This window comes from Xylocopa sonorina, chromosome 9 (assembly GCF_050948175.1).
Source record: "Xylocopa sonorina isolate GNS202 chromosome 9, iyXylSono1_principal, whole genome shotgun sequence".
Taxonomy (NCBI): Eukaryota; Metazoa; Arthropoda; class Insecta; order Hymenoptera; family Apidae; genus Xylocopa; species Xylocopa sonorina.
This window is the reverse complement of record NC_135201.1, coordinates 2,256,557-2,277,595: the sequence shown is the minus strand read 5'-3', so window position 1 is coordinate 2,277,595 and position 21,039 is coordinate 2,256,557. Positions and strand designations below refer to the sequence as shown.

At 35.9% G+C, this 21,039-nt stretch overlaps 3 protein-coding genes across 3 annotated transcripts; all 3 read left to right on the top strand.

Moving 5' to 3' along the window:
• The first annotated feature begins 6,872 nt into the window (after positions 1–6,872).
• LOC143427181 (SUN domain-containing protein 3-like) lies at positions 6,873–8,126 on the top strand. Its single transcript, XM_076901111.1, has 4 exons — positions 6,873–6,929; positions 6,977–7,144; positions 7,721–7,813; positions 7,892–8,126. Exons 1-4 carry the CDS (start codon positions 6,873–6,875, stop codon positions 8,012–8,014), a joined length of 441 nt encoding a protein of 146 aa, XP_076757226.1. The 3' UTR covers positions 8,015–8,126.
• A 9,784-nt stretch (positions 8,127–17,910) lies between these two features.
• On the top strand, positions 17,911–18,678 carry LOC143427180 (alaserpin-like). The gene is made up of 3 exons (XM_076901110.1): positions 17,911–18,030; positions 18,132–18,320; positions 18,463–18,678. The coding sequence occupies exons 1-3, from the start codon at positions 17,911–17,913 to the stop codon at positions 18,676–18,678; spliced, it is 525 nt and encodes a 174-aa protein (XP_076757225.1).
• A 26-nt stretch (positions 18,679–18,704) lies between these two features.
• Positions 18,705–19,691, top strand: LOC143427179 (serpin B3-like). Its single transcript, XM_076901109.1, has 4 exons — positions 18,705–18,726; positions 18,798–19,012; positions 19,132–19,317; positions 19,413–19,691. Exons 1-4 carry the CDS (start codon positions 18,705–18,707, stop codon positions 19,689–19,691), a joined length of 702 nt encoding a protein of 233 aa, XP_076757224.1.
• The last annotated feature ends 1,348 nt before the right edge of the window (positions 19,692–21,039 follow it).

Sequence of the window (21,039 nt, the reverse complement as noted above, 5' to 3'; positions counted from 1 at the left end):
GCTACTGTTGCATCACCAAATGATGCGCAAGGAAATTTCGAGAAGCATTGCTGCTGCTAGGACTAAGTGTGAAGCGGCTGGTGCTGCTTCGGTTTTATGCTGTGCTGTAAAGATGGAGGAAGAAAGAAGGAAGGAAAAGAGAGGGGAAGAACGTTTCGTCCTGGGCCTGCTAGTGGACTCATCAGTAAGGCTACCTAGCAGGCCCTGCCTTAGACGCTGGGATATTAGGGACAGTTCAGAACTTCTATATATTGGAAACGATGGGTCATCGGGTACTTTCAGGAAAGTGTAAATGGTGCTGTCCCTCTAGTGGCGAGTGCCGCCACAAGTGTATTGCTACCGTGTGTCTTAAAAGTTAATATAAAAAAACTATTCCGTATTATCTATGTATTTAACGTAATAAATGAAACGAATTAGACCATCGTTCGCTATTTGTTTATTTTATTAGTCGTAAAGCATATCCATGACTATTTTGCAAAAAAAATTTAAGCATTACGTTCTATTAAAATTTCAATTATGAAGAAATTATTTGCACGTATACACGCGATACATATCGTGTACATTTACACGAATAAGTATGCGTTTATGCGTAAAGGAAAGCGAGTTCGACATTTTCTATCGATGCATGAGTATAAGAATAAATAAAATCTGGTCACGCAGGGACGAATTAAGCGGTAATCGACTTAAGCGGCTGCGTAAATCTATAAAACACGTATCAAAGAAAAATGTTATTCTAGAATAATAAATTCTCGTCTCATTTTGTTGGAAAATATTCCGTGACAATAGCAAAAGATTGAGAGTATAAAAGATATTAAATGTCGAACTGATATATCCTTGTGTTCCTTAATAATATTTCTCAAATTCTGTAACGTAGGAGTACAGAAATTGGAAAATTTCGATATAGTAACATAACCGTTACGATATATTTGCATGCCTTTATAAACTAATTTCTAACAATGCGTCAGATATAATTTATAATTAATTTTACAATCACCGTTCATCGCATTACATATTATGTTCGTAAGTTTACTTACTTATATGCATCTTGCCCTTTATTTGTCCAACCTATTGCCCTCTTGCAAACCTGAACTCAGACTGTTAGAGGATGTAGCCGTCTGTTTATATACCACAATAGGGAAATTTGGGCAAGGTGTAGAGATGGGAGGATCAAGCCTATCAAAGGTCGACATAACTGAACAACCAATCATGAAGCGTGTATTCTATTGGTTCTCAAAGTGGTGGATATAAATTTTTAGATGGCCGAGTGGGAGAGAATCGGTAATAGGTAAATAATAGAATATCTATATATAGTACATCTTAGTTGGTGAAATTCGTAACTAAATTTCTCATTCAGGTCTTTAAATTATTAGATCGTGAAGGATGAAATTTGCAAAAAAAAAAAAGAAAGACGAAGTAGGCTCATAACTTACAAATATATGAAATTATTTTATTTATCAATGTATGCATCCATATTGTCTGTGGCGCCCGTCACCACCTGATAACGACGAACCCGGACCGAGGCCGTTGACATTTCGCAATTCGATAAGTCTTGGTCGGGGTACTTAGCCCTACGGGCGACACTTAGAGCGCGACGGATATCATAAACAAGCGACACCGAGCTGGCAATGGAATTTTCCAATAATCATCGAAAAGACGCGATGAAAATCACATAGGCCAGAAAACCCCCTACCTTGCAGGCCAAAAAGAACCCAACGTGGTGGGAATGCAAGCTGAGAAAGACACAGTCGACAACGACGACGCGAACCGAGAGAACGAGCTCGAAGGGAATTTAATAAAGAAAAGCGAGCAGCAAACTCTGTGTTGTGATTAGTCAACCACGTACCGACTATCTTACATTGTCTATACACTTTTGCCATTTAAGCGGCAGTTGTTCAGGCCGGTGCTTTAAAACATTCTCAATTATTTCTTTTCTTTTTCCTTTGTCACGTCCTCGATTTCGCCTTGCGTAGTTTGAAATACCGGTCGAAATACCTAGGGCGGCACTTGTGTTGATAATTTTAAAAAATTGTTGATTGCCGAAGGAAGAAGAGTCCTCAATGAATCCAACTCTATATTTCTAAACAATGTATTCAATCTGTTTAGTTGACCCTGGCTGGTCTTAATGTAATGCAACATTGACTATTTACAATATTATTTATGCTCTTGATTTCGAGTGGAAGGTCGTACATTTTTTAAATCGTAGATTCATTTTTTCATAAATAAAATTCTGCTTCTTTGAAAATGATGCAAAGCGAAGTACTCAAAAAATGTGCATTCCCTTTTAGCCATTCTGAATATTGGCAACATTTGTATTATGATATTCACTGCGCATATTTCCTGTAAATTGAATCACCCTCAATTTACAGTAAGGTAAAGGGAAGAAGAACGTTGCGAGGAGTTGAAATGGCCAGGAAAGAAATGTGTTCAGACGTGCGGAAAATAATGTTCAATATGCAAGAAGTCTTTTTTGCACGCTCACTTTGCACGTTAATGTTAATCACGAGCGTATAGTTAAACGATATTAGGGATGGTTGAATGTGTTACATTAGAGAAATTGGTGAGAATCTGAGTCTGTTTGCTTCGAGCAAACGCTTATAATAGTTTTCACAGGGCGTTCTACTTTTTCACAGGGGTTTTCACTTACCGTAAAAAATAATGCTCTCTAATTCGATTACTTACATTTTAGTAGGAAGGCTGGAAGGGTTTTTTTCAATTTTCTTTATCGAGCAAAATTTGAGGTAAAGTGGCATTTATTGTCTAGCGATAACTTGCAGGTACTAAATTCCACTCCCATGTGACACGAACTAACCATAGTGAGTAATAAGCTGAAGGACCGCCTCGACTTCAACGATGAAACATAAAATTTGAATTATTTGGTGAGCAAGGTTATTAACGATTATTACAAACACGAATATAGCAATATGAAGAAACAGAAATTTTAGCAAAGCAATTTATTATTATTGCTACAGCCAAATTCGTATTTAAAATTGTGTTATGTCAAAGAAAAATAATAATAAGAAAAAGGTCCTTGAAAATGATTATTGACCGTTTTACTGAATTCTAATGTAGACTGGACTATAATTATTAATCTCACTCTGTAGCAAAATGTTTGTTTCAGTTTAGAAAAATGGAAAGGTAATCAACTTTTATTCGTTATTAAACAAATATAACGTTAAATTTAATAATATTCGAATCAATTAGTCCATTAAATTGTTGTATTTTAGCGTTGCGATTGGTCTTGGTTTTTCGTACATTATTAAAGTATCTTGGTTCCCTCCAACGCGGTGGTAAGTCCAGAGTTTTGAATGGTGCATCATCCATCATTCATCGATGTCTTCTAGAACAATTTATATGACTTGGTTCTCAAAAATCACATCCAACATATTTTGCACCAATTTACCATTTCTCCGTTTTCAGTAGTTTTTATTCTTCTACAAATCGCGTTCTCCAGACCAGTGGTTTTTCAACTTTTTTTGTCGCGGCACCCTTGTGCAGCTAAACAAATTTCGCGGCACAGTTGTTTCTGAAGCGGTTTGAATACTTAGGAGAAGAAAAAACAGTGGCAATTTAATGCTCAATTGTTTTTAATGCGACGAATAAAACCGTTTGAATGAATTTTTCATTATTTCTTTTACGTTTATGGGACGTTTAATTAATTTTCGAAAATTAATTATTGCCATGGCACCAGCTTGAGGGACCCCTGCTCTAGAGTCTTAATTGAAATGAAATCCCCTCGTTTCATTTGATCTAGAATTTTTTACGACCTCGTTGTATTCCTTAGGAATGAACAAGAAATTGTTTTTTTTTAACGCCACTTCTACAACACCAAAATCCCTAACGTTAAATAGAAATGAATACCCTGATAATAGGCACTTATGGTCAATCACATCTACAATATGTTTGGGCACATTGAACTTAAGCCACATTCAAAATAAAAACGATTATCATTCTATTGACCAGCTAGTTTTTATTTTACAAAAATCGACTTTAAATATATTATTCACAGTTTACTTCAAAATGAAAAGGCCACTGTCAAAATAAACGGCTCATATTTTTGAGAATTATCGTGTATCGAAGTATCATCAGTATCTTCTTACTGGATGGGTATATACTTGCTTGTGGAACGGAAAATTAATAAATCATGAAACTAGAATTTTTTCAATTTGATATATTTTAATTTTCTTATTTAATTCGTCTTTTCTGGTCAGCAATTCAATCACAAACTGTAATTCTCAATGCATTTTCTGTTTAATCAGAATTTCATTTTTTTTTATCGAAAAGATACTTAAGTTCAGTTTATCTTGAATTTATTGTGTCCTATGGATTAACAATTAGTAGACGTGATGAAAAATTCTTCTTCTTTAGATTGTGCTTTTTACTGTTTGAGGTAGACATTAACCCCTTGTCTTACGATACTTTTAATAATTACTTTCTGCAGATTTTTATATTAATAATAGTTCAACTGTTATGAAACGTGGACAAACTACACGGAAACGCTGAAAGTTTTATTTTATAATTTTAATTTTAATCCTTAAGTGGATACTTTTAGAATTAAAGGAATGCACGCGACTCTTTTCTGCTAATAACGATGTGAAAACACGAAGAAAAATATGAATTAACACATTAATACGAACCAATGGATTTTTGTAAACGGGATTAACATATTTTTGGCTTATGATTAAATGGAAATCTACAAAAATCATCTCTTGCAAATATCCAGTCGTTCAATCGTCAAAGCGACAAATTCAACAAACGCAACAGGAAATTATAAGTTTAAGCGTAAATCAAGTACATCGGCGGTAAAATAGTAAAAAATCTGAAAAGCGGTGTGAGCCGCTTCCGTTCGTGAATCGTTTGTATAACTGATAATAAACAGGTGGTAGGAATTGAACTAAGCTCATTTAGATTCTTATGCGCACTCGGTGCATTTAATTAAACGAGGCTCGTCACAAAGAAAGGTCAGTTGAACGTAGACGACCTGTGGAAGGTTTTCTTCGACTTATCGCGATGAAAAGGTAGTCTCCTCTTAACAAGATTTTGTAAGAAAGATATCTTTCCTTCCCCTCTTGCCAAGCGTAGCCAAGAATTCTTCTTGCTGCTATCGATTTCTGCGTTGTTCACGATGGTTGTAATTAATTTAAAGAAGGCGTAATCGCTTGTTTTCACTATTGCAACCATAAATTCGCTATTAGCTCATGGTATGGCGACGGTCCAACTCGCGTGAAACGAACATTTGTAGATACAGCTGGCCATTTTGCGCCCTCTGTTCATTAGCACATGGAATATCTGATCAAGATTTTGTAGTTACTGTTAATTCCTGACGTTTGGTTTAACGTGGGTGTGATTAAGGGATTAGACTTTGTTGAAAAATGATCCTTAACCACTTGTGTTTTTTATAGTTTGTATTTCGGTGACTGATGGGGACTGTAGTCGACAAGGTTTGTGTATGTATATCGTACGGTTGTTACTCCTTTAAGACTCTCGATAAATTCCTTTTGAGTCTCGACAAATTCTTGTTACACACTCAGCAAATTTACGACAAAATCTTGTGATTCTCACGACACATTGATTCTCATGACAAATTGATTTTCGACAAGTACTTGTTATTCTCATGGCTCTCTAACTATTCCGGCGTATTTAAAGGCTCGCCGGTGGGTGTGTTTTTTAGCTAGAACATGCGGATTCGTCCTTACACATTTTTGGAAGTTTGGTGAGGGAAGCGGCTGTCGACTATTATTGGTTACTGCAAATTCTGATAAAGTAACCGCCCCAAACCGTCGGTCACCCGCAGGTACCCAGTCTTACCCTCGGGTGACACACACATGAGTTCCGCATGTCCTAATCTTGACCGTAGCAAGCAATAAACCCAAAAAGCGCCTCGACTTGATTTATAGGAAAACGGCACAAAGATTTAAAGAAACGACAACGACCTTTAGTAGGTATGTGGAGTGAATAGTAATTACCTCGACTTCGAAAGTAGTGGCTTTTTGGAGATTATTCCTGCTACGGACATCTGTTTGCCAAATGTGGCTATATTTCGAACAATAAAGTCCACTGGGACTTAACAAAGTGTTTCAACTTAAATATTTCATTTAAAAGAAACAGCAAATGTAAACTGGATAGTAAGATGTCAAAAATCTCATTCATTAATATGTACCGATTAAAATCGGTACATATTACATTACTCATAATTATTTAATAATTAATAGTATGTATTTATGAAAATTGTGTATAAATATAATTTATACACACATATATGTATGGTAATGGTTCTGCTATAGCAGCCGATAGTAACTTAACGAGTTTTCTCATTGATATATACTAACTAGGTAATCGTGGATTAGTAATTACTTTTAAATAAATATCCGAACCTTTTTCGATGAATTTTTTGTTTCTCATTACCTTTACATTTGGTGTTCTTTTTTTTGTAAATAAAATATTTAAGCATAAGTACTTGATTTGCAAAAGGATTAATTTGACTTGCAAACGGGTGAATTTAAAGTACCAATGATATTTACAATTATGAGCTTAATTTAATTTGTTCAATTTATTGTAATTAAAGCGTTTCACGTTTAACGAATAATTACTTAAACCTTTTCAGAGACACTGATCAACGCGTACGTTTAATATGTTAAAATTCGAACATTATAACATAAAATAGCAAGTATGTAAAATACAGTCGATTTTAATGAATATATTTTCTAAGAAATCAGTGTCCCTAAAGAGATTAGACATTTCATGATATTAAAGTTGAATTGTTCAATAAGTTTAAGTAAAAATTATGCAACTGCTAAAGTATTCAATTTATGCTTAAGTATTTAATTCTATCAACTTCTTGTACCTTTTGTTCTGTATAGAACTAATCATTTTGTATGAATAGTGAAATTATAATTATAAGGGGGTATAATATAATTGTAAGGGGGTTGACTGTATTTCGTTTGAAATATTCAGTGTTTTGCTTGTTTTACTCGTGCAGACTGGTGTTCTTCCTGGCGAGTGCTGGGCATTCAAAGGCAGCAGCGGAAGTGTTGTTATACAATTACTTGGTCCGGTCTGTGTGTCTGGAGTAAGTCTCGAACACATTCCACAGTCGATATCTCCTACCGGGGAAACGAGCACTGCACCAAAGGATTTTTCTATTTCGGTAAGCATAAAGTATATTTTCTATTTAAGCACATTATTACAATAAAGAATTTTGTATTTCGATAAACGTTATATCGAACGAAATATATATACGAATGAAAGAAAATTCTCTGCTTTAACTCTTTGACTACAGTTGGCGCCTAAAGACTCTTGTGATACTGTAGACGCTTGAAAAACTTGCGCTTGCGCTTGTAATTTTGTAGGCGGTTAGAAAACTTGCGCATGCACTTGTGTACTGTAGGCGCTTGGAAATCTTGCACTTGCGATACTGTAGGCGCTTGAAAAGCTTGCATAGCGATGCTGTAGGCGCTTGGAAACTTTGCGTTTGTTATACTGCAGGCATTTAAAGATGCTTACAAAAATTGCACTTGTGATATTGTAGGCGCCTAAAGGCGCTTAGAAAAATTACGCTTGTAATCCTGTAGACGGCTGAAGGCGCATAGATGATGCTTGGAAAACTTGCGCTTATGGTGATTGCTTCAGTATTTTGAATATTTGAATATAGTAATCAAAGAGTTAAATACAATATGCTATAGTATAACACGAATTCTTCTAACGCTGGTGAATATATTTCTAGGGCTTAACTAGCGTAGACGATACAGATCCTTTCTTCTTTGGCGAATTTACGTACGACAATACTGGCCCTCCTGTACAATATTTCGAAGTCCAAGTAAAATGAGATTTACTTCAATACGATATGAATTTTATGAGATATGTATACATACATATAATTACGTGTAATTTATAGAACAAACCGAAGAATGCGTATGAAATAATCGAATTAATGGTTCGCTCAAACAGTGGTAACAAAGAGTACACCTGTATCTACCGAGTTAGGGTACACGGTACCCTAAGTAAGAAAAGCAGATAACTTCCTTCGAAATAGTTGTTTAGTAATCATTAATCGATCGCAGAAATTCTTGCGTGGTTTTATCGACCGAATGGACAGGCTGCATGAGAATTCGAAGAATTTGTCGACGTAGTGTATAATTAATAATATAATGTTGGTCTAAGATTTTCGTATGTAAGGTATTATATATGTACTTTATTATATAGTAAATAAAGAAATATAGCTTTCATATATTCAGCAGTTTCATCTATTGCCGCTTATCATTTTATGCAATTCGAGCGTGACAATTGAAGAGTGCACGTCAAGCAATTTCATTTCTATTATTATTGAAACTCTGATGAATAACTAAGAAAAATCGTAAACACGTTCGCCATTCTTATTTCTATGAGATAATTCAAAATGTAATATAAATTTGAAACTGATATCACAGTGATTTCAAACATTCTTTTCAGTAAGAAACAGTACCTTTAAATATTAAGGAATTGATACTCGGATGATAATTTTGTGTACGCATAGTATTAATAATAAAAATATTCGTAACATATGTAACTTCATCAGTCGTGCAAGGAATCGTCAAACCGCCACAGTAGAATAAATCGAATCTAGTCAGACGTAAGAATTACTACAACCTTCTACAATAATCTATACAACTACTTTAACATTTAGGAGAAGCGTGTGATTACATTTTAGTATTATTGATAAGAACTGTGCTAAATTATTGACTGGGCAAGTACTTTAATGAAATATAAAACGATGTATGCAAGAATTTAAAATTCACCGTTGACATCATGATTTTCTTCAAGCATTCATTAAACCTGTAAACAGTAGTATTACGTACAGTTGTATTCTATACCAAAACAATGACAGTTCCTTTCAACAATTATAATACTTACCATAAATTGAATAAGTAAATGGAAATAATGAAACTGTAGCATAGTGAAATAAGTGAGAAAGAGGGTGAAAAAGAAAAAGAAGGGTGAAATAGGGTTTCTTAGTGAAAATCTATGCCTCCCAGTGAAATAGAGTAATGATAAGATCAACTAAAAAGGCTCTTTTCACTTGAAATTCACGTGCGCACAACCTGAAATCCCTAAAGAACGCTCGACCGTATGCTTCCTAAGAATATAAGTTATTTGTGCACCACATTGCATACATAAATGGCGACACTACCGTGTCTCCCTACTAATGTCTGCACACGAATCCGTAAAAAGGAAGAAGTTAGACGAATTCAACGTCAATTCTTCGTCATTCAATTTATTACATTTATACATATTGAGTCTTGTTCTACCCTTCTATCGTCGTGCTTCCCCCTCCTTCCCCCTTCAACCCCTTACGTACACACACGCACATGCACGCATATGCACCCTCTCGTCTCCCTATCTCGCCGCATTATTTACCCCCGTTTCTCCGCACTTTTGCAAAACTCGAGTGAAGAATCAAAACGATTGGACTTCTCGGAAAAGAAAATTCACGCACACGCGATACCAGACAGACAAAACGGACGCTTCTCGATGGTCGTATGGACCATGCCCTAAGCAATGTCGTTGCCGCAATTTAAAACAACACCCCAGACAACACAAGATAAGATGGTGGCGACACCATACCGGCACTGTAGCGACACTTCCGAGGGGTGTCAGCAGATCCGTAGTCATCTGTGTCCGCATTTGTTAGCTAAAATGCCGGCACGCAGTGGCAGCACGTTCTAGTCACCAGCGTAGCACGCGTGCGAATGACACTGCGCCAGCACCAGCGTGACACGCCTGTCATCGTTCCATTCGAACATTTTTTCTGCATGGGCGTAGGTGTCACATTTGTTAATGGGGAACCACCTGTTATTCCGTACAAATTAAATACGTCAGAGTTTAGATATCCACATACGAGTACTGACAGACGTTTTGGTAGTTCTTTGCCTACATTTATAGTTACTGAGAGAGCCATATATATTTTTTCAATTCGTCAGGAAAGTTCACGCCAATAGAGAGTATTAAATACGATGGCAGCATATTGTTTAAGGAAATGTAATAAATGATACATTTACTTATAAAATGTTGAACTAATTAAGTTACGTTTACTTGACTAGGGTATCACAATTTTCAGGTGAAAATATTGAATGTAATTATTTGTTTTCCTTTGGTACATATATTCTTGTAGTAAATGGTTTTATCGTTTGTAAGGATTATTAAATATAAAATATACCTTTGTTACATGAATTTTTAACGATGAGTTGAAGAAAATATTTATAAAATAAGTGTATGTATTTTTACGATAAAATAATTAACGACTTTTCTGAAAAAATCGCTGTATTAAGTTATAGTTTATAGAAAATAATAAAAATAAGTTTTTCTATCTTTCTATCGTGTCAGTGTATTTATTATCGAATCGAAATAAATAAATTGCTTAGTTTAGTCATTTTTAATATTCGTTTATACTTTTTATGCAAACAGCTTCTTCATTGGTATATACCCAGACAACCAGCGATTGTAGCGCCAATGGCACCGGGTGGAACTCTAAGCACTGTGCTAGCACGGTGCTGCCTCTCAGTTCTCGTAACAGCACAGGGCTAGCACTGGAGCGACATTGCATGTCACGGCACTATCAAAGCACGGCGATATAGCAGAAGGCCGACACGGCGTGCCAATGACACTATCAGCTCACCATAGTGACACGCGTGCCAGTGGCGTGGGCTAATATATACCAATGAAGAAGCTGTTTGCATAAAAATTATAAACGAATATTAAAAATGACTAAACTAAGCAATTTATTTATTTTGATTCGAAAATAGATACACTGACACGAAAGAAAGATAGAAAAACTTATTTTTATTATTTTCTATAAACTATAACTTAATACAGCGATTTTTTCAGAAAAGTCGTTAATTACTTTATCGTAAAAATACATACACTTATTTTATAAATATTTTTTTCAACTCATCGTTAAAAATTCATGTAACAAAGGTATATTTTATATTTAATAATCCTTACAAACGATAAAACCATTTACTACAAGAATATATGTACCAAAGGAAAACAAATAATTACATTCAATATTTTCACCTGAAAATTGTGATACCCTAGTCAAGTAAACGTAACTTAATTAGTTCAACATTTTATAAGTAAATGTATCATTTATTACATTTCCTTAAACAATATGCTGCCATCGTATTTAATACTCTCTATTGGCGTGAACTTTCCTGACGAATTGAAAAAATATATATGGCTCTCTCAGTAACTATAAATGTTGGCAAAGAACTACCAAAACGTCTGTCAGTACTCGTATGCGGATATCTAAACTCTGAGGTATTTAATTTGTACGGAATAACAGGTGGTTCCCCATTAACAAATGTGACGCCTACGCCAATGCAGAAAAAATTTTTGAATGGAACGATGACACGCGTGTCACGCTGGTGATGGCGCACTGTCATTCGCACGCGTGCTACGCTGGTGACTAGAACGTGCTGCCACTGCGTGCCGGCATTTTAGCTAACGAATGCGGACGTAGATGACTACGGATCTGCTGACACTCCTCGGAAGTGTCGCTACAGTGCCGGTATGATGTCGCCACCATCTTATCTTGTGTTGTCTGGGTATTAGCCTACGCCACTGCCACGCGTGTCACTATGGTGAGCTGATAGTAGTGTCATTGGCACGCCGTGTCGCCACCGTGCTATATCGCGGTCCTTTGATAGTACCATGACACGCAGTGTCGCTCCAGTGCTAGCACTGTGCTGTTACGAGAACTGAGAGGCAGCACAGTGCTTAGAGTTCCACCCGGTGTCATTGGCGCGACAATCGCTGGTTGTCTGGGACATTACATCTAAGTCGTCCTTCCTTTTACTCGTCTTCCACGGACTTTCTCTTCCTTCCTTCGCATTCTCTTCTACACCCTGACAAACCTCCACCATATTCGTTTACGTATTCTTTTCTTCTCGTCGATTCTCGTTACTTTTCGACGTGCAACGCATGTGTGCGCGGCACGTGTACATAATGTGTATACACACACACATGTATACGATACATGTACACACACGCGTATACAATATATACATATACATATACACGCATACGCGTATATAATATGTACGTATACATGATGTATACATCTTACTTTTTCCTAGCTTTTTACGTGTAATTTCTTCTTTTTTGTTTAAATAGACGATTAAGCATTACCGCCTTTAGGGGAAAAGAACAGACTCGAGAGGCACAGGGCAAGTACACTGAACAACACATTTAATATCTCTGATTACGTGCGCGTCCGCGATCCACCTATTATACATCTTATTTCATTTAATACATGTATATACATGTATATGTGTGCACGTATGTTACGTACGCATATATGCATATACCGTTCGTACTGTTCTTCTACTTCTTCCTCTTCTTCTTCTTCTTCTTCATCTTCTGCTTCTCCTTCTTCTTCTTCTTCTTCCTCGTCCTGTTTCCGTCATTTTAGAGCACACACACGTAAGTATTAATTGATTCGGTTGATTCTTCTTCTAAATTTTCGTCGTGTCTCTGTCTTGCTAATCGATACACGTGCAGCTGACCATCGTACACGATCGTCCGGTGGCTAGAATAAACTATAATTCGGAGGTCAGTCGTCTAACGCTATCGGGCTATCGAGACTCGGTCGTGGTATGTGCAGTCCTGTTCGTGTATATCTGTATACGTGTATAGAAAACTATTTGTCTCTGTCTGTGACTCTTTGTGTGTGTGTGTGTGTGTGTGTGTGTGTGTGTGTGTGTGTGTGTGTGTGTGTGTGTGTGTGTGTGTGTGTCGCTGTACGCGTATGCATATGTATAAACAAGCGTTCACGTGTGGATATACATATGTGTACCATACGAGTTGCGTTACGATCTAGGTGCTGTGGTTAAAAGGTCCAAGGAAGTCGAATACGCGACGACAGACAGCTTCCCTGACGCAACGCTTTATCCTCGTCGCGGTTCTGTCGTTGTTCACCTTTGCGTCTGGCTCAGCTGATGTTCAATTACGCGCAACAATTTTTTTCAATCAAGGATCGTAACGACCAGTCCAACGGAGAGCCCCCATTTTATGATGCTAAGTAGAATAGGCGTGATTGTGCGTACGAGATTCGCGTTAAACCTTTTAAACGGAGTAAATTTTGCCTGGAAACAGTCGGCACTGCGTAGCTTCGTTTGCCAAGGACTAGAACCGCATGATGGATCGACCAAATGAAGAATCTGATCGTGCTGCTCGTCATTTTTATTTACGTTTCGTAGGAAGTGAATGCATGTCGTAAATAGATTCAACGATTTGCAAAGAAACATTAGAAAATTGTTGAAACGACCATTTGATACGCAACGGCTAAAAGATACTATCACCATCGAGTATCATTGTCTTGTATATCATTTTTTAATGTAATGCAATGCCTTTTGATACGCGGCAATGCAACGCGTAATGTGAACACGATTAGACCATACGTAACAAAGAAATTAAACCAAATTGATCCAATCGTTCGATCCAATCGTATGGACTAACTTTCGCCTCTTTAGGCGAGGTGATTAAGCTACTTTTTATTCACTTTGCATTCCGAAAATCATTTTATCTAGATTTTTTCCGGCACTTCGGTAATGACCATTTGTTTGTTTCCTTGTATTTTATCTTATTTTATTTTACTTTGTCCCCCCTCTCTCTCCCTCTTCCTTTTTTTCTCTCTGTTTGGTTTGGCACATTTCGTTCCTCCTTGTCGAGCGCTATCCACGACCCGCTACGGCTTTCGAAACCCTCCTGCGAACGACCCACTCGCTATTTTATTCGACGAGCTGGAGAAAAAGGAAAGACGAGAAAGTGTGGTCCGATTAATTGCAATTGTCGCGTAGACTCCACAAATTTGTTTCATCTAACGACTACGGTAAGTTTTCTAATTGTCGACGCAGAACTACGCCACTGTTCGTCCTACGGATCGAAATCCACGTTTTTTTTTTTAACAGAACATAAGATCAGTTCCGCTGGCAATAATAGATTGTGTCACAGCTACCACGCGGAATTTTCGCGTGGTTGATTCCTCTCCGAGGTTGTAAGGCTCAGACCGAACGCGGTTGCTCGCGACGCTGTCCACCAACTTAATATTGGACAGCTTGTTGTCAGATCAATCTCATCCTTTCTCGAATCATCGAATTCACTATTTCGTAAATCAAACATCAAATGTAAACTACAGAAATAAAAAAATTTCATTCATGCAAAGGTACAGATAATTATTAAAAGTCAGAATATACCAGATAATTCATAATTTTTCATTTCTGACTACTTAGCTTATGTGCTGTGTTTTTTTAAATAATACATTTCATTTGCAAAAAGATGAATTTGATTTGCAAAAGGGTGAATTTAAAGAGCCAATATCATGCAACGGTCGCTCCTAAGAAACAGTTGACCATCTTGTAATCTTTGAACATTAGTACACGAAATATCTGACAATCAAGAGTTCGAAATTATGTAATTACATAATTAAAAAGATGGAAGAAGAAAGATATCTAGAAAGTGGTTCCTCGTTTCCTCAATTAGGTAACTACGAAAACTTGATCAGATATTCCATGTGCTAATGATCAGAGGGCACAAAATGGCCAGCTGTTTCTATAGATGTTCGTTTTGCGCGATTGGACCGTCGCCATACCATGAGCTAATAGCAAATTTATGGTTGCAGTAGTGAAAACAAGCGATTATGGCTTTTTTAAATTAATTACAACCATCGTGTACGCCGCAGAAATCGATGGCAGGAAAAAGAATTCTTGGCTACGCTTGGCGAGCAGGGAAGGAAAGATATCTTTCTTACAAAACCTTGTTAAGAGGAGACTACCTTTTTTTATACCTTTTTTATCCTTTTTCCTCTTGTTAAGAGCAGACTACCTTTTTTACCTGTTTATTATCAGTTACACAAACGATTCGCGAACGGAAATTTTATGTTTCGCTATGGTTAGTTCGTGTCACGTGGGAGTGGAATTTAGTACCTGCGAGTGATCGCTAGACAATAAATGTCACTTTACCTCAAACTTTGCTCGATAAAGAAAATTGAAGAAAACCCTTCCAGGCTTCCTACTAAAATGCAAGTAAACGAATTAGAGAGCATTATTTTTTACGGTAAGTGAAACCCCCTGTAAAAAAGTAGAACGCCCTATGAAAACTATTACAACCGTTTGCTCGAAGCAAACAGACTCAGATTCTCACCAATTTTTCTAAAGTAACACATTCAACCATCTCAAATATTGTTTAACTATTCGCTCGTGATTAACGTTAACGTGCAAAGTGAGCGTGCAAGAAAGACTTCTTGCATATTGAACATTACTTTCCGCACGTCTGAACACATTTCTACACCCGTAACGTTCTTCTTCCTTCTGCCTCACAGTAAATTGAGGGTGATTCAACTTACAGGAAATATGCGCAGTGAATTTCATACTACAAATGTTATTAATATTCAGAATACAGGCTAAAAGGGGATGACATTTTTTGAGTCCTTTGTTTTGCATCATTTTCAAAGAAGCAAAATTTTATTTATGAAAAAATGAATCTACGATTTAAAAAATGTACGACCTTCCACTCGAAATCAAGAGCATAAATAATATTGTAAATAGTCAATGTTGCATTATATTAAGACCAGCCAGGGTCAACTAAACAGATTGAATACATTGTTTAGAAATTTAGAGTTGGATTCATTGAGGACTCTTTTTCCTTCGGCACTCAACGATCTTTTAAAATTATCAACACAAGTCGTGTCGCCCTAGGTATTTCAACCGGTATTTCAAACTACGCAAGACGAAATCAAAGACGTAACAAAGGAAAAAGACAAGTAATAATTGAGAAGATTTTAAAGCACCGGACTGAACAACTGGCGCTTAAATGGCAAAAGTGTATAGACAATGTGAGATAGTTGGGACGTGGTTAACTAATCACCACGCAGAGTGTGCTGTTCCCTTTTCTTTATTAAATTCGCTTTCGAGCTCATGCTCTCGGTTCGCGTCGTCGTTGTCGACTGTGTCTTTCTCAGCTTGCATTCCCACCACGTAGGGTTCTTTTCGGCCAGCATGGTAGGGGGTCTTTTGGCCTACGTAATTTTCATCGCGTCTCTTCGGTAATTATTGGAAAATTCCATGGCCAGCTCGGCGCCGCTTGTTTATGATATCCGTCGCGCTATAAGTGTCGCCCGTAGGGCTAAATACCCCGACTGAAACTTTTCGAATTGCGAAATGACAACGGCCTCGGTCGGGGTTCATCGTTGTCAGGTGGTGACGGGCGCTACAGACAATATGGATGCATACTTTGATGAATAAAATAATTTCTTATATTTGTAAGTTATGAGCCTACTTCGTCTTTCTTTTTTTTTTTTTTTTTGCAAATTTCATCCTTCACGATCTAATAATTTAAAGACCTGAATGAGAAATTTAGTTACGAATTTCACCAACTAAGATGTACTATATATAGATATTCTATTATTTACCTATTACCGATTCTCTCCCACTCGGCCATCTAAAAATTTATATCCACCACTTTGAGAACCATTAGAATACACGCTTCATGATTGGTTGTTCAGTTATGTCGACCTTTGATAGGCTTGATCCTCCCATCTCTACACCTTGCCCAAATTTCCCTATTGTGGTATATAAACAGACGGCTACATCCTCTAACAGTCTGAGTTCAGGTTTGCAAGAGGGTAATAGGTTGGACAAATAAAGGGCAAGATGCATATAAGTAAGTAAACTTACGAACATAATATGTAATACGATGAACGGTGATTGTAAAATTAATTATAAATTATATCTGACGCATTGTTAGAAATTAGTTTATAAAGGCATGCAAATATATCGTAACGGTTATGTTACTATATCGAAATTTTCCAATTTCTGTACTCCTACGTTACAGAATTTGAGAACTATTATTAAGGAACACAAGGATATATCAGTTCGACATTTAATATCTTTTATACTCTCAATCTTTTGCTATTGTCACGGAATATTTTCCAACAAAATGAGACGAGAATTTGTTATTCTAGAATAACATTTTTCTTTGATACGTGTTTTATAGATTTACGCAGCCGCTTAAGTCGATTACCGCTTAATTCGTCCCTGCGTGACCAGATTTTATTTATTCTTATACCCATGCATCGATGGAAAATGTCGAACTCGTTTTCCTTTACGCATAAACGCATACGTATTCGTGTAAATGTACACGATATGTATCGCGTGTATACGTGCAAATAATTCTTTTCTTAATTGAAATTTTAATAGAACGTAATGCTTAAATTTTTTTTGCAAAATAGTCATGGATATGCTTTACGACTAATAAAATAAACAAATAGCGAACGATGGTCTAATTCGTTTCATTTATTACGTTAAATACGTAGATAATGCGGAATAGTTTTTTTATATTAACTTTTAAGACACACGGTAGCAATACACTTAGTCCTAGCAGCAGCAATGCTTCTCCAAATTTCCTTGCGCATCATTTGGTGATGCAACAGTAGCACCAAGTGACCTTCAGTCCAGAACAACCTTTTTCCCTTCTGTACCACGCAATTATCTGCCAATTAAAAATCAACCATCGTTTCTCAGCTTTTATGTAATCGACGAATCCGAGTGTCTTAAACAGTAACGCACGCATTCACCTTTAAAGATGGACGTTTATGTCGGAAAAGGCTAGTCGAAAATCAGAAAGACATTCAAATTGGTTATTCAATCGGTAAAAAATGTAAAGTAGGTTCAAATCAGTAACGAACATCAAACACTTTGAACGCCACTCAGACCGACACATACTCATTGTTTTTGTTATTAATAACTTGAACAGTGCAATCAGTTTAACATCCATTCTTAATACAATTAAGTACTCACTGCTCCTTAATTCATCGAGTGAAATGGTACATACGTAAAAAGATGTATATAAAAAAAAATGTTATACCCTAATCTAAGGCAATAAATGATTCCAGTACTAAAAACTCTGCTGATGGCAATGGTTGCCTTAAAAACAGTGTCAGCTGAAGGGAGTGCCAGTGGAACCGTTCAGAAATTAAATCTGTTCTCTTCTTCGTTATTCCATGTAAGATAAGTTAATAATGAGATTTTAACAAAATTTAGAGTTAAACTAAGAAGAACGAATTATTAATTAGTAAACTATAAGAATAAAAATTCTTTATGTAGACTGTTGCAAAAGGAAATCCAGGTCAAACAAATCTTATAACGTCCCCGTTCACTACGGGTGTTACTCTGGCTATGGCTGCTTGTGGAGCACAAGGACAAACATTAAGTCAATTTAAAACAATGTTCAATATTTTACCTAGAGATAAAATTGACATGCCTGGTTATCAAGTAATTATTGATGACCTAAATGTAAGAATTTTATTAATTTATTTAATGTAATTTTTCTCTTTTTTTTATTTGGAAAAAATTTATTTCCACGATTATTTTTAATTTACATTATGTATGTCTCATAGATATATATATATAATTTTTTTTTTTTACTTTATTTTAGAACATTCGACAAAATAAACTCGCTCTTACTAACAAAATGTTCACGGCTAAACATTTTATTGTGAACGGAGATTACAAAGATTTAACAGATAATTACTTTCGTTCTGTTGCACAAGCAGTAGATTTTACTCAACCTGAAATAACTGGAAATACTATTAATACATGGGTCAGGCGAAATACGAATAATCTTATTAATAACATTATACCTGGTTCGTAAATTTTTATTTTTTCCATTTCATAAAGATGGAAATTAATGAGAAATGCTGTAAAGGCACAATTAATGAAAATTATAAATTGGATGAAAGAATTCATCGATCTGTACTTCTTCTTAAACAGATGATCTGGATAAACAGACGAAACTAGTGCTAGTTGATGCAGTATATTTTAAAGGACAGTGGGAAAAGAAATTCAATTCTCAATTTACACAGGATCTGGCATTCAATGTTGATAACAATACAGTAAGATATGTACCCACAATGTATAGACAAGGTACTTACCAGTATGGTGAACACGCTGATTTACATGCAAAATTCATTGTAATACCTTACAAGGTAAGCTTCAAAGGAAAACTCATAATGTATCGAATGAATATTTTACCTGTCGCAGTTGTTGAATTCGTTACCACTTCGGTGCTTATGAATGATAAAATAAGACAAATAAATTTTTCTAGGCCAATGAATTAAGTTTAGTTATAATTATTCCAAATGAAATTGAGGGATTGGCGCAACTTGAAGGGAAATTACAAAACATGAGATTAACCGAATTTCTAAATCAAGGGCAAGACACCCCATTAAAACTATATTTACCAAAGTTCAGGGTGGAAAAACAACTAGATGTTACGCCTGCTTTACAAAAGGTGTACACATATACATATACCCATACAATATGGAAATCATACAAAATATGAACATTCTTTATGCTCTAATTATTTTTATATATGTACATATATAGCTGGGCTTAATTGACGCGTTTACCGAGAGTGCTGACTTTTCTGGAATCGCCAGTGGACACCTGCATATTAGTAAAGTTTTGCAGAAAGTAATAATCGAAGTTGATGAACAAGGCACTGAAGTTCCTGGGGTTGGACATACTGATCAGACTGGTCGTAAGTTATTTAAAAGTTATCTTACCACAATGAATATTGAATTTGAGCATAACACTACTCTCGAAATTCTTTATATACATTTAAGTAGCACTCTTCGTCTTGAAGGTTACAATATGATTGCATAAACAAATTAACGTACGTGGTAATATAATATATGAACTACTTATAAATAATGTCCGTGGTCTATGTATTTCCATCAAATTTAGCAGCATATAGTAAAGGTAAAAATCAAAGAATTTATGCTATTAGCTCAATTTCAGTGTTCAGTTTACAATTCTGCCTAGCTGTTAAGCAGTTTGGAGAGTACTGTGCCCAATATTCTAAATCTTCTATATTCTAAATTTCTTACGCATGTAAGCAATAATTTAGACCCTACGTTTTCCAATATTTGGATTGCTCTACTAAGTAATATTTCCTCATTTTTTTATTGTATTGCTGTTCCTGTTGTTGTATATTAATGTCATAACGTATTTTTACGTAAACGCGTTAATTGTGTAGTATAGAAAGTACGTATCATAAACAGAAAAGTGAAATAGGTAAAGAGAAGAAAGAAATTATTAAAGATAATGCAATATTGTTTTTGTTTCAGGACTGGTACCGGGGCGCAGATCCCTTCTGGAATCACCCATAGACCTGTCACTGAATCATCCATTCATCTATAGTATCATCAGGACAGGGGATTTCGATTTAGAGTTGCTTAGAGGACGCATTATTGATCCTGAATCAGACTAATTTGCACAATTTGAAATGATCTTAGAATTTTCGTACTTAATTTCAATTCCCAAACACTATCGAAATGCTTTCATATATTTTCATATACTGCATTCGTATGTTAAGTAATGATTATAAGAACAATTTATACCTATCGACTTAACATTGGAACACTTAAAATATACTAATGCTTCTATTGAACTATGTTTGTTTTGTCTTTATCAAAACCATAAACATACACAAAGTTATACCTTTATTGTCATTGAAATGCATTAAAGCCTTTAGTATGCTCGATATATTAAACACTGAACCGTTCATACCTTACGATAGCGTAAAGTTGTCGCATACAGTCGCGAGCTATCTTCTCAACTCGAATCACTTGAGTTGGACTGTTGCTGGTATGGTAATGCTGCATTAGACTGTCCAAACACAACCGAATACATTGACATGTGTTGCGAAGGGCCTGACACATGGCGCACGAATCACGAGATATCTCGTTTCAATGCTTTTTTTTCATACGCGCGTATCGATAATTAAAGGAATGAGAAATAAATTTACTGTGTTGTTTCCAGGGTAACGAGGCTTTCCCTATTTTTACAAGCTATAATTAGCGAAATAAATGTACGTCGGAATACCCAAGGAGTAGAAAATAATCGAGCAGTGTACGTCTGTGCACATAAATCGTGTATCGCACCTTGCGTTGCTTTTTATCGTTGTACATTTTGTAACACATGCACTGTGTAATGTAAAGCTATTTTGCCC

Coding starts and splice junctions, on each gene's coding strand:
- LOC143427179 (XM_076901109.1), top strand. CDS start 18,705: ATGGAAATTAATGAGAAATGCT. Junction 19,013..19,131: donor TCATTGTAATACCTTACAAG/GTAAGCTTCAAA, acceptor AAATTTTTCTAG/GCCAATGAATTAAGTTTAGT. Junction 19,318..19,412: donor TTACGCCTGCTTTACAAAAG/GTGTACACATAT, acceptor GTACATATATAG/CTGGGCTTAATTGACGCGTT.
- LOC143427181 (XM_076901111.1), top strand. CDS start 6,873: ATGAATAGTGAAATTATAATTATAAGGGGGTATAATATAATTGTAAGG. Junction 6,930..6,976: donor TAATTGTAAGGGGGTTGACT/GTATTTCGTTTG, acceptor TTACTCGTGCAG/ACTGGTGTTCTTCCTGGCGA. Junction 7,145..7,720: donor CAAAGGATTTTTCTATTTCG/GTAAGCATAAAG, acceptor ATATATTTCTAG/GGCTTAACTAGCGTAGACGA.
- LOC143427180 (XM_076901110.1), top strand. CDS start 17,911: ATGATTCCAGTACTAAAAACTCTGCTGATGGCAATGGTTGCCTTAAAA. Junction 18,031..18,131: donor TCTCTTCTTCGTTATTCCAT/GTAAGATAAGTT, acceptor TTCTTTATGTAG/ACTGTTGCAAAAGGAAATCC. Junction 18,321..18,462: donor TAATTATTGATGACCTAAAT/GTAAGAATTTTA, acceptor ACTTTATTTTAG/AACATTCGACAAAATAAACT.